We start from the raw sequence: 15,246 nt of genomic DNA on the forward strand, positions 1-15,246 counted from the left end.
TATGTATTTAAAAAGTATGTTATGACTTCTTAGAAACAAAAAATAATTCTGAAATAAAAGTTTTAACACCAGGACTTTGGGTTTAGTCAGTCAGTCACATGGCAGCAACTCATTTAGGCACGTAGAGATGGTCAACATGACCTGCTGAAGTTAAATTAAGCATTAGAGTAAGGAAGAAAGGTGATTTAAGTGACTTTGATCATACCATGGTAGTTTGTACCAGACTCCTAATCTGCTGGAATTTTCTCACAGAAACCTCTCCAGGATTTACAGGGAATAAAAGTTGACATCTATCAGTCTGGAAAGGGTTACAGAGACATTTTAAAGCTTTGGGACTCCAGTGAACCACAGTGAGAGCCATTAGCTACAAACTGACAAAACTTGGAACAGCAGTGAACTTTCTGAGAAGTGACCGGCTTACCAAAATTACTCCAGGAGTTCATCAACGACTCATCCTAGAGGTCCCAAATGATCCCAGAACAACATCTAAAGAACTGCAGGCTTGTCTGGCCTCAGTTAAGGTCAGAGTTCATGATTCAACAAAAGAAAGAGAATGGACAAAAATTGCATCAATGGGAGAGTTAGAAGGGGAAAATCATTGCTGACAAAAAAGAACACAAAAGCTCACATTTGGCAAAAAAATGTTATGATGATCCCCAATATTTTATTTTTCAGTCACATGTTTCAGATGATCAGCAAATTTTAAACAAATTTGAAAAAAAACTCAGGAAGGAAGCAAATAGTTTTTCATAGCACTGTAGCTATCATTGAATCTAATTAAAGCTGAAAACATTTTCAAACAATAAAAACTAAAGTGAAATGAGAAAATTCGCTCTGGAAAGTTAACTAACGGGAAAAACTAAAATGAATAATAGTGAAATAGAATAATTGTAAAATACAAAACTCTTATAATCTCGCTTTGTGCATCAAGAGGCTCTAGGGATTTGGAAGTGAAGTGAGAGTAAAACCAAGGAGATGGCAGTAGTGCAGCATCTTTGGATGCAAGCTGCCGTTAAAAACGACAGAAGAAGAAGATCTCGCTTTGTGGTTTTTAGCACAGCTGGTTGCAACTGTCCTGAAGTCCTGCAGAGGGCAGCATTGCGCCTGCGTAGCTCCACCTGTGAGATTGTTAATGCAGTGAAGAAGAAGCAGCAAAACAATCAGAGAATAAGGTATGAGACGTTTTAACTGTTTGTAGGTTTTTATTATATACAAACAAATCCAAGTGCAAAATTTTTAGATTTATTGTCAACAAAAGTTAATATCGGTTCTTTGGCGGCGCTTCCGTCCAAAAACAGTTGCTCATTTTTTCTTATTTTTAAAAGTTTTGCTTGACTTTTAGCTAGCTAACACGAATGGTTTGGGTCAGTATATGAGTGTTTTTTGTTTGTTAGTTAAACTGAAAGCGGCAAACACGCTGAAATAAACTTCATGTGAAACGTACTCGGTCTTCAGCTATTTTATATTTTCTAAGTAAGGAGTTCCTGTCGCGATGAGGACTGTACTTTCCTTTACGCCCTGTTTAAACCTCTTCTTAACGGTTCCCTGGAAAAAGTTATGCAACACAGTCAGCCAGCAGGCAGAGCTTTGCTAAATGTGGAACCACCTTTGAGTCTGCCACACAGCCTGAAATCTCTTAATCAAGCTTTCTAGTGATTTCTTTAAGTAGTCTTCAGGAATAGCTTTCCAGGCTTCTTAAAGGACTTTCAAAGTTGCTCTTTGGATGTTAGCTGCTTTTTAGTCTGTTCTCTGTCAACGTGATCCCACAGGCTTCAATAATGTCGAGGTCCGGGCTCTGGGGAGGCCAATCCATGACTGGTAGTGTTGCACTGTGTGTTTTCTGTGCAGGTGTTTTTACTGTGTTGGTAGTGTGTTTGGGATCACTCTCAAACTCCCTGTTTCTCTTTCCTTATGAATGGCTTCAAGCACGCTCCTTCCGGTTCTTATCTATATATGAGTCCCCCAGTTCTACAAGCTGTTCGTTTTCGTGCCCCTCCCTCCCCTTTCACTTCTTTCACTTCTTTCTAGTGCATGGGGATCCTCCAGGCCCGGGAACCGCCGCCAGTACCCTTCGAGGCCCTCCCACAACCGCAGCTCAGTTCATGTTTAAGCCATTCATCTTTATCTATTAAAACGCTGTCAAACATAAAATGAGGACGTGGGCTTAGCAAGTGACATAATTCATCACTCGGGGCCTTTTTCAAGTCTTTGCTGGATTTTTTTTTTTTTTTAAATCTGTTTCTTAAGAACATGACTTTCTCTTCTTGTCCTGTGACACTTGGTCTTTTGTCTTCTGCTTGTCCAGTTAGTTCATTTTTTTTTAAGGGCACACTGTACATCCCACTGAGACATATCAAGTTTTCAGTTAATAGCTCTTTGAGGTTCACCTTGTTGTTGCAAAAATACTATTTTATGTCTGTTAAACGGTGTTATCTTTGACACTATTCATAGATTCAAGTGCTTCAACATAATATTTTAACTTGTATTTTACTAAATTTTCAGTTATCTGTGGACAACACTGGTTCATCCCTTAGCTTAGGTTCCCCTTTTGACATTTGAACGATTTATATGTCAGTGTTAAATGGACTTAAAATGAGTGAGAAGGAAGCTAATGTCCAAAGAAAGACCTTCAGAAAGCCTGGAGAACTATTTCTCAACATCCCTGTGAAAGAATCAAGAGTATGCTTCCTTGGAACCAAAATATAAAGAAATGAGGGGTTCCAGACTTGCACAATAGTGTATCATTTTTCCATGTTTCACAGGTCAAAATTGGTCTTTATGTATCTTATATCTGGTCCAGGCACTGCATTTGTCATCTGTCTGAAATGAGCTATTTAATTTTTTGGTGCTTCTCCTAAACATAAGTGTTGCTACGTGTACCTGAGGTGACTGTTTGATAAAGACCATGTCTTCCATAAAAAGGCAACATTTAAAAAAAAAAAAAAAAAGGTCAGAAACTCAGCATTTAGCACAGTCTAAAACCCAAGTTTTTATTTTTTCTGAGAGGGCTGTCTTGAATGGGATCTGACCTCATTATTTGAAGCTTTGGTCACAGTTAAAGAGTATCTATAATTCTAACAGCATTTATATGATAGAAAATGAGGAAAAGTATAATAGATGCACTCCAAATTGAAATCTTTACCTATAAATTAATTGTTCCCTTTATTTATTGAAAATTCTAGACATATTTTTTAATCTTTTAGGTACTGTTTGTAAATTAATTTTTACGAGTTTTAAATCTTCCAAAATTAACTAAAGGTGTCAACAGAGTGTGAGGAGACAACTACTATGACTTTACGTCCAAACCATCTCTATACTGTATAGTGAGATAACTGAAGTTGAAATGGGGCCAAGCTATACTTTCATGTAACACCAGTTTGTACTACCAGGTGATATAGTGGGTCACCACAAGCTTTTTTAATCAGGCAAGTAATCAATGATATGCTGGCTCCATCCATGAGCGAGAGTGTTGGTGGAGGCGCATAGAGAAGATCAGAACAAGATTGTTTGTGTCTTTGTGGATCTACAGATATTACAGGGTGCCAAGAGAGCAACTGTGGTACTCAATGAAGGAAGTCAGTCAGGAGTAGAAGTAACAGATGGTTTCAAGGTGAGAGTTAGATTACTTCAAGGATTGGCTCTGAGCCTCTTCTTGTTTCCAGTGGTGACTATAATGTTTGCAGACAACATTGAGATCTGTAGTGAGGGAGGAGTGCAGGTGGAGGAGATCCTGGAGAGAGAAGAATGAATCATCTCAGGACACCTGCTGATAAAATGCTGCAGAGGGTACAATGCTGCAAAAGCTACCATTAAGAAGGTTGATGGATGGTTTTTTCCCTCATACTTAAAGCTTAAAATCTCATGTAGTCTTTGTACTCACTAAACCTGTCCATTTTTGCAGAGGGATCTATTAACATTCATAGCCTGGTTTATATAATATTACCTCTGCACTGATAAAAAGAAATATCCAGAATCCTCTCAGGAAACTCGTGTTTACTTTGGGAATAGAATTATGAACTTGACTTTATTTTCTGAAAACTTTTGTGTGACAGTTGCAAAGCTTTTGTGAAGACTGATGTGGCTAAAAGCTGTACTACGAATTCATTTCTAACAGATTTACCAGCCAACAACTGTCAGATTGTTTGTGTGTAGTTTCCTGATCCACAGGATAAATCTCAGACAGACACACGACGTGGCTGGTGCAGATGATTGATGTATAATCATGTTTTATCCTCACTCTTGCAGAATGCCTTTCCATTTCTGCCCCCAGTGTGGGACAAAGTTACAGCCTGAATTCAGATTCTGTCCTTCATGTGGGGAGAAACTTCCCGGTCCTGAAAGTCCATTTAAATCTATGAACTTAAGTTTCTCCTCCTCTCTGGGAAATGCAGCAGCAACATCTGTAGTTAACCCAAGCCTCACTCCAAGCACGAGCTGTGAACTCAGTACAGGTGAATACAGGTGGCAGTATGTCATCAAATAAATACTTAAAATACCAAGTAATTTAGCTTTAACAATGTAACAATTTCTCTCTGTGTCCAGCCCACGGATTTGACACTTTAAGTTCGCTAACACCACGTCCTGCACTGCGAAGGACTCGCAACACCCTTTGCCTGGACAAAGAAGGTAAAGGAGATCATACAGGTGAACAGTCTCCTGTTAAGAGGTCAGTTATAATGAGGTATAAAAACAGCACAAGTAAATTCAGCTGGAGCAGGGATGTCAAACCAAAGGGTTCAGCTCCCTGAAGTTGTTTAGTTCTAAAACTCCCCCTTTTGTAGCTTCACTGTGATTCCAGCTGGGGCCTTTCTTTGTGGAGTTCATGCAGGTTAACTGGTGGGTCTAAAGACCTCGAAGTGTATAGAACAAACTTATAGTTAAAGTGCTTTGTAAATGTGAGTACATTACATTACACTGAAAGGCCATGGGAGGCTCTTCTGGCCTTTAGACTGAATTAAAAATCACTTGGCTGATGGATGGCCCTGGAGTTTGGAATCGGGCTGGCAGATCAATGGTGCAATAAAGATGTCCTTAGTATACATTCAAGTACAGTGGCTTACATGTGGCTTACGATCTAAGCCATGTGTTTTATTCCTGCCGTAAAATGCTTGAGTTCTGGATCGATGACTTCATGAATATGTCTGTTTTGTATGTTGTTGTTGTGGTTGTTGTTGTTTTTTAAGATTTTGAAAATCTGTTGGGGTTTTTTGGGCTTTTTCTAGCTTTATTGGATAGGAACAGTGAGGAGTGACAGGAATGCGGAGGGAGAGAGAGAAGAAGACATGCGGCAAGTAATTTCGGATTCAAACATCGGCCAGCTGCTCTTAGCCATACAGCATGTGGTTGCCTGCTCATCCCAGTGAGCTAAACCGGCTCCCCGTGTCTGATGTTTTAGTGACGCAGATAAATACGGACCTTTCATTAATATTTTGGGGGTTCACTTGTTCCCTGTACCTCTGTGAAACAAAAAGGTCTTTCTTTTACATTTCTGTTATCAGCGTGTCGTATCTCACCTCTCTGGAAGTCCCGATTCGTTTCCTTGTGGCTTCAAAGATGTGATGCCATTTCTCACAGTCAAAGGAAGCTTTATTCCCCCCCCCCCCCCAAAAGTGGAATTTTTTTATTGGTTACTTTAACTCTTTACTCACTGTGCCTGTAGATTACTCCGCTTATTTTGTACGTGTTTTGTGTTTGTAATTATATTTGTCCCCCAGTTATTTATTACCTTTAAGGAGGTTGGGAAGCGCATCTGTAACCGGAAGGTCGCTGGTTCGATCCCCGGCCTCTCTGTCCTGGTCGTTGTGTCCTTGGGCAAGACACTTCACCTACCGCCTACTGGTGTTGGCCAGAGGGGCCGATGGCGCGATATGGCAGCCTCGCTTCTGTCAGTCTGCCCCAGGGCAGCTGTGGCTACAACTGTAGCTTGCCTCCACCAGTGTGTGAATGTGAGAGTGAATGAATAATGGAATTGTAAAGCGCTTTGGGTGCCTTGAAAAGCGCTATATAAATCCAATCCATTATTATTATTGTTATTATTATTATTATTATTATTATTATTATGCTTACTTGGATGCATAATCTTGTAGCTTATATTTTTTATGTTTGTCCAGACTGCTTTGACTGGACAAACTTCCTAGTCATACTTCCTAGTCACGATCAGTTGAAGCCCTGAACCAGAAGTACTTTGCTTCCACAGATAATGATGCTGGGTTGCAGGAATCTCCACCAAAGAAGAACACGGTCACCTTTAAACTCGACACCGGGGCGCAGCCAATCGTAGAGTCTCCTGTTGCAAAATCGCCTCGATCTGGTGAGGAGAAGCACCGATTTATCTGCCCATTCCTGCAGTTCTTTATGAAATCTCCATTATCTTTCCTCTTTGCTTTCTTAACTGTTGCTGTGTAGCGCGAGGGAAAGGGAAGCTCTGCAGTCCTTTGAAAAAGCAGGAGGAAGAAGAAAAGAAGCTGCCTGCTAAAACAGGCTGGATAGAGGAGAGATCAGCAGTAGATGGAGCTTCACCTGCTTCCTCACCAAACTCTAAGTCTCCTGCAAAAAGTGAGCTACACCTCGAATGATGTAACAGCAGCATGTTACACACATTGTTAAGTACACTGATAGGTTTGTATAAACATCACTAAATTTTTAATGATCCGGAGCTTTATTGTGGTTCTGGCGTCGTTACAATCACCACATTTACTGCAGTTTTATTGCTGTAACAAGATTAATCATTCATTTCTCTTAGAATATCGATTCAGTTAATAATTTAATTACATTTTTTCCCCTTAGGCTTTTCAGAGTTACCTTTAAATTTAACCACTTTTGTTACAGGAGTGCTGTGGTTCACTTATATACCAGAAAATCTCATGGGGGCCCCCCAATCTTAAATCCAATCAAAAACAAGGGAAGGTGATGTTTTTCCTTGAAAATTTAATTTAAAAAAAACATAAACAACACAGGCTGTTGGTTATAAATTCCTAATGCTAATCAGTCACGTGGAAAGCTTTTAAGGAGAACGTGTGACAAACCTGCCACTCGGACACAAACTTCAATACAAGAACATTACATTTAGTTAAGACTAATGAGTAAAGTCACAAACTCACCACCTCCTGTTAATGGATTTAATTCACTTTTTATATAAATATGTAAATGCTTTCTGAGCGTACATACTTGTGAGTAATTTCAAACTGAATTTGTGTTTCTGCGGCCCACCTGCAGTACCTTTGCAGCCCACACTTTAGGAATCACTGTTATAAACCGAATTCACATTAAGCTCCTGATACATGAGAGGCAATAGTAATAATACAAAGTAAATCCGAAGCTTCTCAGCGTGGACTAGTTTCAGCTTAGTAAAAGAAATTTATCAATAAATTAAACTTAAGTTAAATTAAAATCAGTAAAAAGAAGTAGTCCTCTTTTTTTCATCCATTTCTTCTAGTGTGCAGAAATTTTTTTACAAATTCTTTGTACAAAAAAGATTTTGTTGAGGCGATCACAGCACAGCATACTTTAGGTGTGTAATTTTGTGGGGGGGGGGGGGTTTATTCCTGCCCTAATTAATTTGAAGTGTTTTCATGAATTTGCAGCAGCTGGAAAAAATAAAGGCAAGAAGGCGAAGCATGCATCCTCTGTGGAACCGCTGCCTGAAGGTGAGGAGGTGACCGACACGACCGGCAAGAAGTGGAAGCTGATCACGCAGCTCAGTCAGAGTGCAACGGAGCTGCTCTACGAAGGTAGGACTGGTCACAAGAGATGAGGGGAAGAGAAAACAAAGACAAATGTACGATTGAAGAGTTTGACTGACGTGAAAGAGTCGTGGTGATTGCTGTCGTCCTGTGTCCCACTGTGCAAACTCAATATGAACAGCTGGCAGAAAATGTGTTTGAAGGAAGTCTAGACCACTCGGCTCGAGTGGTCTGTATTCCCAAAGTGAAACCCCTCACACGTTTATCAAAGACCCAGGGATTACGTTAAGTAACCCAACTTTGCTGGCAGATGATAGTCCATGGATTTGAGATTGCATTTCAGCAAATTCTCTACATGCAGATTTTTTATCGGAGTACAACCAAAGCCGGATCGTATGTGACTGGTCAGAAGCTCGAGTGATTTACAAAAATCATGCCCCTCATCAAGGTTTTTAATCTTTAAAGTGATACTGGATGTGCTATAAACTATAGCATACCACAAATAAGTAAACATAATAACTGCAGCCCACATTTAATGCAATAAGTCCAGTCTATATTCTATCTGTTTGAGTCCAGTAAACTTTATTAAAGCAAAGAGAGGACTAATCCAGTGTAGCTGGTCAGCACTGCATTGCCCTCCAGCAGGACAAACCAGTTGACTATTGACTTAGAAAAAATAAAGATTAATAGAATAATTTATTATCACAGATGAATAAAGTGATTTTTCTCTCTTCAGTTTCTCGGCCAAGCTCAAAGGAGTTGAATCACATCCTCAAACTGGTGAGTACAAACGGTAGATAGATGTATCTGCTTTTCAATATATTTACCAATAACCCGTTGAATTGCTTTCTACTTTGTTGTAATGCTTCTTCTGCTCCTGAGTTTCCCTGTGCCAAAAAAATCAAAATTATATTTTGTTTTTCACTTTTAGGGAGCTAAAGATGGAAGAATCTTCAATGAACAGAACTTTCTGCAGAGAGCTGCTAAACCGGCGTCTGGTGAGGATTTATTGTGGGGTTTTTTGTCACATTCAGAGGCCCATAATCACCAGAATTAGTTCCCAAAACTGACTTTATTCTGATTTCAGTAAAGACAGATGATATGGTGACTGTTTCTATCACCTACAGAGGGTTAGGATGCTTTGTCTGTGCACAGGACACTCACTTTGGCACAAAGGATTTAAATTACCAGGTGACTCAAAACTAAAGTCTCAAAGGTGACAAATGAGTCAGAGAAAGAAACACTAACAGCTGAGGGATGAAGCTGTAATACATCTGTTTGACTTGATAGGCATCAGAGGAGCATTGTTGTGTCTTTAACCCTCATCACAGCACAGCAACTTCATCCTTTGGCTTGTGGACTCCTGTTTTAAAACCTTGATTTGACGATTTCGGTCATCACATTCTCTGTTTTATTAAACCAGACGGCAAGGGACGAAATCTCTAACAGGGGCCGTGAATTACAGATTGACCATCATGTGACATTCAAAGCTTTTAAGATGTTGATTTAGTGATGAACTCATCAGGGAGGTGTATTCAGTGATAAGGGTCATTTCCTCATAGATGTTTGTTTAAAGCCAGAAGAGTCGCCCTCTGCTGGCCATTAGAAAGAATGTAGATTGAAGACTTTTCTGAACTGACTTTTCAGAATCTGAAGGCAGTGCATCTATACATATACACAGTGTTTTCTGCCTGTGTGATGATTTTCCTACTAAGACTTGTTTTCTCTGTAGTGGAAAAGTGGGTCAAACAAAACAAGCTGGATTTTCTGGGGATTCCTTCCTGCGTTGGCTTTGGTCTCCATACAGACTCGTACAGGTGTGAGCGTTACCTGCACATACAAAACATGTAAAAGCATTTTACTTTGTCCTCTAAATCTGTTTCCATTAATTTCATTTTATTTCCGTTTCTGTAGGTTTCTAATTTTTCCCAGCATGGGCGAGTCGCTCCACTCCATTATCGAGAAAGAAAATCAGCCTCTGTCTGAGGAAGTTGTTCTTCAGCTGGCCTATAGAATAGTTGGTGTTTTTGAATTGTCTTCTCACACAAATACTCTAAAAGTGGACCTTTACATGTTTTCCTCTTCTTAATAATGCTTATTTAGCTCTTACTGGACTTTTGTGTAGACACAGTCTGAAACGAGCTGCTTTAGCTCCTCTTCCTTTAACCTTCTATTCAATTCGATTCAATTTTATTTTATTTATACAGCGCCAAATCACAACAACAGTCACCTCAAGGTGCTTTATATTGTAAGGTAGACCTTACAATAATACATACAGAGAAAAACCCAACAATCATATGACTTCCTATGAGCAATCACTTTGGCAACAGTGGGAAGGAAAAACTCCCTTTTAACAGGAAGAAACCTCCAGCAGAACCAGGCTCAGCGAGGTGGGGGGGCTGTCTGCGCTATGTATGATTTTTAGCCATAAAAATATTTCCTAGCATTGAATTTGTTGATTTACTTCTACTACACTTTTTTTCATATTTAACAGAAATATGTATCCAATTATGTAATTTTCCACTTCTGTTCACCAAACTGTGATGTTTTGCACTAATAGAGGTAGAGCAGCTACATTTAAAACTGCAGAAACTCCATGCATAAAGTAACAATGAAAAGCTTTCACATTGTGTGAGGTAGATGAAGGAAACAGTATACGAATGATAAACATACAGAGCCATAAAAAAAAATCTGTGTAAAATATAATGAGGTCATAAATCATCCCACTTGGTCATTTTAATCAAAAGCTGAGTGTCACCCCTGAAGTAAAAAAAAGAAAAAAGAAAAAAAAGCTCCTGCTCCACTCCTGAGACCCACTTCTTTGAGCCAGCTGGTTTCTGATTGGCTGACCTTCGCAAATGAAAGGCTTGGACAGCAAGTGGGTGGAGCTTCTGTGCTCACAGCTGGAGTTGTGTGTCTGAGAAGAACTGGAAAGCACAGTGATTACTTTTCTTTGTGCTGACCTGTTTATGTGTGCCCATCATTGTTCCCATTTCACAAGCGCTAGAGACAAAATTCAAATTGTTTTGGAAAGATGAGTTATTATTTTAATTTTAGAGCCAGAATTACAAAATAAATCCATTAGGCCTGGGCGATAAAGCGTTAAGAGACTAACTTTTCTTTTCCCTTGCAGTTAGATGTGCTCCACTACATCCATTCAAACGAATACGTTCATGCTGATATCAGTGCCGAGAACGTGTACATAAAACAAGGACAGAGGTCACAGGTGAGACGTGCTCTGAGCTTCAAACTGCACTACTCTGTCCTGAAGTGTGTATAACCAGGCTGCTTCTGTGTGTGTGTGTGTGTGTGTGTGTGTCTAGGTATACCTTGTAGGATACTGCCATGCCTTCAGGTACTGTCCAGGAGGAAAGCATGTGGAGTACCGTGAAGCCAGCCGAACGCCACACGAGGGCACCGTCGAGTTCATCAGCCTGGATGCACATAAAGGAGCAGGTGTGTTGCCTCTGTGGTCCACTGAGCCCTCTGTAGTCTGTCAGTGTCACTAAATCATACTTCATCGTGTAAGCTGCTGTAAACCAGAGCGCTCTGACCGCGCTCTGACCACGCTCCATCTGGCCAAACACTGGCTTCACATCTGCTTCTCCTTCTTCTTTCGGCTGCTCGTGCCACAGCGGATCACACCAACCATTTGCGTCACTACATCCATCCTTCTCTGTGGCTTTCCTTTTTTCTTTCTGCCTGGCAACATTCATGGCTTCACATTCGTATGATTTTATGTTTACACATGAAGCTGGTTTTTGTTTTTGTTTTGTTTTCTTTACAGTTTTTGAAGTTAAAAGGCACAAATTTCACTCGTGGAAAAACAAGGAGATATTTTTGTAAACCTGAGGTCTGTTTTTTACTGATTTTTGTTATCACGCTCTTTCAGCTCCATCTCGCCGCAGCGACCTGCAGTCTTTGGGTTACTGCATGCTGCACTGGCACACTGGATTGCTGCCGTGGACCGAGCTCACTCAACCACAGCAGATAGCCACCGAGAAACAGAGGTAGGAGAGGGATAATCTGTCATTTTTGTGTAATTTTAACCTTCTGTGTGAAACAAAATTCAAATAACATATGGCTGTAGGTACATGGAGGATGTCCCTGCACTTCTGAGCCAGTGCTTTGGGAGGAGGAGCGTTTCCAGTGAGTTCCAGTGTTTCTTCTGTATCGTATACCACATTTTCCTGCATTTTCTTTGGTGATATCTTTCTGTTTTTTGTGCTGCAGGAGCATTTCAAACCTACCTGACTGCAGTGATGGCTCTGCAGTACTCCGAGCAGCCCGATTACTCAGCGCTGAAGGCTGGACTCAGCGACGCTTTAGTGCAGCTGGGGGCATCGGTGGAGGAGCCGCTCGATTTTTAGGTGAGGACACACCCGCCTTTACTGAAACTCAGAAATAAAGATGTTCACATGCACCCGAGGCAAGTTCAACATACCCAGAATAGCTTTTCCTTACCTGATGTCAGCAGTCGGCTCATTTACCTGCCTTCTGAATAAAAGGTCAGTGAGGCTCAGGTGTTGTGTTTTAGGATCATATTTTAAGGTTTATTTTTAAAAAGTTGTTTTAAAAGTAAAAAGTTTGAACATATTCTCCAAGATCTTAATATTTCTCATTGATGCTCATCACATAGACCCTCTTTGTATCTGCACAGAGACAGTGGTGCTGTTTTTAGACAGCTGATTGGTCACTGGGAGGTTGATTCATATTTGTTGATCTCTTAACAAATATAACAGCATAAGTTACCATGGTGATACCCCAGTAAGACTTGAAACATCTTTGTAAAACTAAATTTTTCAGATAAGAAAAGGAAGAAACTGAGATTCTGGGTTTATCCAATTCTCAGTTTCTCACAGGATTAATTTTTTTAATGCATTGCATTGCCGGCAATAAGTCGGACTCGTTTCCGGTGGGTGATGGGCTCCGCCAGGGCTGCCCTTTATCACCGATTCTGTTCATAATTTTATGGACAGGATTTCTAGGCGCAGCCAAGTGGCGGAGGGCTTTCACTTGGTGGCCTCAGAATCTCATCTCTGCTTTTTGCGGATGATGTGGTTCTGTTGGCTTCATCGGTGAGGGCCTCCAGCTCAAGACTGGAACGGTTCGCAGCCGAGTGTGAAGCAGCGGAATGAGGATCAGCACCTCCAAATCTGAGGCCATGGTTCTCAGCCGGAAAAGGGTGGAGTGCCCACTCCGGTCGGGATGAGTTCTTGCCCCAAGTGGAGGAGTTTAAGTATCTCGGGTCTTGTTCGCGAGTGATGGGAGAAGGGAGCGGAGATCGACAGACGGATTGGTGCTGCGGCTGCCGTGATGCGGACGCTGCACCGGTCCGTCGTGGTGAAGAGGGAGCTGAGTGTAAAAGCGAAGCTCTCAATTTACCGGTCGATCCACGCCCCGACCCTCACCTATGGCCACGAGCTGTGGGTAGTGACCGAAAGAACGAGATCGCGGATACAAGCGGCAGAAATGAGCTTCCTCCGAAGGGTGGCTGGCCTCTCCCTTAGAGATAGGGTGAGAAGTTCGGCCATCCGGGAGGGGCTCAGAGTAGAGCCGCTGCTCCTCCACATCGAAAGGAGCCAGTTGAGGTGGTTCGGGCATCTGACAAGGATGCCCCTGGGCGCCTCCTGGGTGAGGTGTTCGGGCATGTCCCACGGGAGGAGGCCCAGGGCAGACCCAGGACGCTGGAGAGATTATATCTCTCGGCTGGCCTGGGAACGCCTTGGTGTTCCCCCGGATGAGCTGGAGGAGGTGGCTGGGGAGAGGGAGGTCTGGGCTTCTCTGCTTAGGCTGCTGCCCCCGCGACCCGATCTCGGATAAAGCGGATGAGGATGGATGGATGGATGGATGAATAGATCTGACCAATCAGGTCACTGCATTTGGCAACAAGTGCAATCATAGCTCAAAATGTGTGCCAGTACTTAATAAACAGTGATATGGAAATAGTAAGATAACACTATTTTACCTCAGACACAGCTGGACGCTGCTTCAGGTCAGTCGGCCTCTGAAATGATTTCTCAGCCTTCTCAGATGTGGCTCCAGCTCTGCTGACAAGAGCTGAAACTGCCCCACTGACATCCTGAAATATGTACAAAAGCAGTCGTGATAAAGCTTCTACTGCTGGATCAAACCATGAAATTCTCCCTGCTGCTGCCTTCTTCTGAGAATCGGATGAACCCAGAATCTCAGTGTCTTCCTTTTCTTGTTTAAAAACATCAGGACCAGCTCATCATCGCTTCATGTCAACTTCATTTTCTTTACATTTAGTTTTTCTGCAGACAAACCTTTTGTAAAAACCCTTTCAGTGTGTATACACGTTACATGACAAGTTCAGATCCGAAAAATTTTGAATTTCGTGTCGTTTATTTTTTTTCCTCAGTGGGTAAAGACCTCAAGGCTAAAGACCCCTTACTCAGCCTCAAGGCCTGTATCATAGTACAGGACTGTTCTTTTCAATCAGATATTAACAAGTATTATTTATACACTAACATCATTAAGAATTACATCTGTTGGAGACATTATGTTTATTATTTACAGCACAGGATGCAAAGCTAGAGGTGGCAGATGAACATGAGGTAAAGATTTCCGTTGGGCGTGACTGAGATGGAGGGGATTAGAAATGACTTCATCAGCTCAGGGACAGCTCTGAGTTAGTGAAGCGGAGGGTTGAGTTGGGTGTTAGGAATAGGGTAAGATGGAGGTAGATGATCCGCTGTGGTGACCCTCAGTCAAAAGAAGATATACAATCTTCAGATACAGCTGCCACCATTTATATGAAATGGCCCTTTATCTATGTAGCCGAACATGCAAAATCCAAGGAAACGGAATGTAAACGGGGATTATTACCGTGATCAGATCAGATTATCAGAGATTTAATTAAACCAAACTGAAGCTTTAAAACTGACATCAACCTGACAGCGATGATGAATATGTATCAAACCCTATGAGTCTGACTAGTCTTTGTTTTCTTTTCAGAGAGATCGCATAAAAGAAGAGACGCCACTGGAAGATCCTGGAGTTTTCTTATTTTAAAATCGTGTTTAAATGGTGATGCTTTATTGCACTGAAAGTCATGAGTTCATTAGGTAAACGATTCATTGTTTTTACAATTTGTGTGTGTGTGTGTGTGGAGTTTATCATCTTTATGGTCTTCTTGAGGTTTCTGTGGTTTTCAGCCTCACAAAGAAATACAAGTTTTAAATTCCTAAAGCACTGATTTTTATATTTTGTGTGTTGCAGTGTTATTAGGTAGTTAGATTTAACAGGGTGATTTTTATAACATATTTTTTTCTGTTGACTTATCCTGCTGAACATTTCAACAAATAAAATATCTACATTTCTTACAGTGACTCAGTGAGCTTTGATATTTAGTTTCTGATAAGAATACATCTTCTGGTTATTGCTACCTGTTATTCTTTTTTTCAAGCTCCAGATTTTTGTCCCTGAATTTTGGGAGAGTAGCTTTGCATGACTCAGAGTTAAAAATAATCCTTATTTATCTTTTACTGGACCTTTGTGCACACTTTGCCCATTTTACCTCTTTATACTTTACCTCCACTCT

At 41.1% G+C, this 15,246-nt stretch overlaps 1 protein-coding gene across 2 annotated transcripts; it reads left to right on the top strand.

Moving 5' to 3' along the window:
- Positions 1-1,048: 1,048 nt before the first annotated feature.
- On the top strand, positions 1,049-15,028 carry vrk3 (VRK serine/threonine kinase 3). Of its 2 annotated transcripts, XM_031758074.2 has the most exons (17): positions 1,064-1,172; positions 3,530-3,610; positions 4,246-4,451; positions 4,543-4,626; positions 6,197-6,310; positions 6,406-6,555; positions 7,584-7,730; positions 8,419-8,462; positions 8,614-8,680; positions 9,415-9,499; positions 9,597-9,699; positions 10,816-10,908; positions 11,006-11,138; positions 11,575-11,692; positions 11,773-11,831; positions 11,916-12,052; positions 14,661-15,028. In XM_031758074.2, exons 2-16 carry the CDS (start codon positions 3,600-3,602, stop codon positions 12,050-12,052), a joined length of 1,551 nt encoding a protein of 516 aa, XP_031613934.1. In that variant the 5' UTR covers positions 1,064-1,172; positions 3,530-3,599; the 3' UTR covers positions 14,661-15,028. The 2 variants fall into 2 exon arrangements, with proteins under 2 accessions (XP_031613936.1, XP_031613934.1); XM_031758076.2 differs by lacking the exon at positions 3,530-3,610 and having other exon boundaries at positions 1,049-1,172.
- The last annotated feature ends 218 nt before the right edge of the window (positions 15,029-15,246 follow it).

The sequence above is a fragment of the Oreochromis aureus genome, linkage group 1 (genome assembly GCF_013358895.1).
Source record: "Oreochromis aureus strain Israel breed Guangdong linkage group 1, ZZ_aureus, whole genome shotgun sequence".
Classification (NCBI taxonomy): Eukaryota; Metazoa; Chordata; class Actinopteri; order Cichliformes; family Cichlidae; genus Oreochromis; species Oreochromis aureus.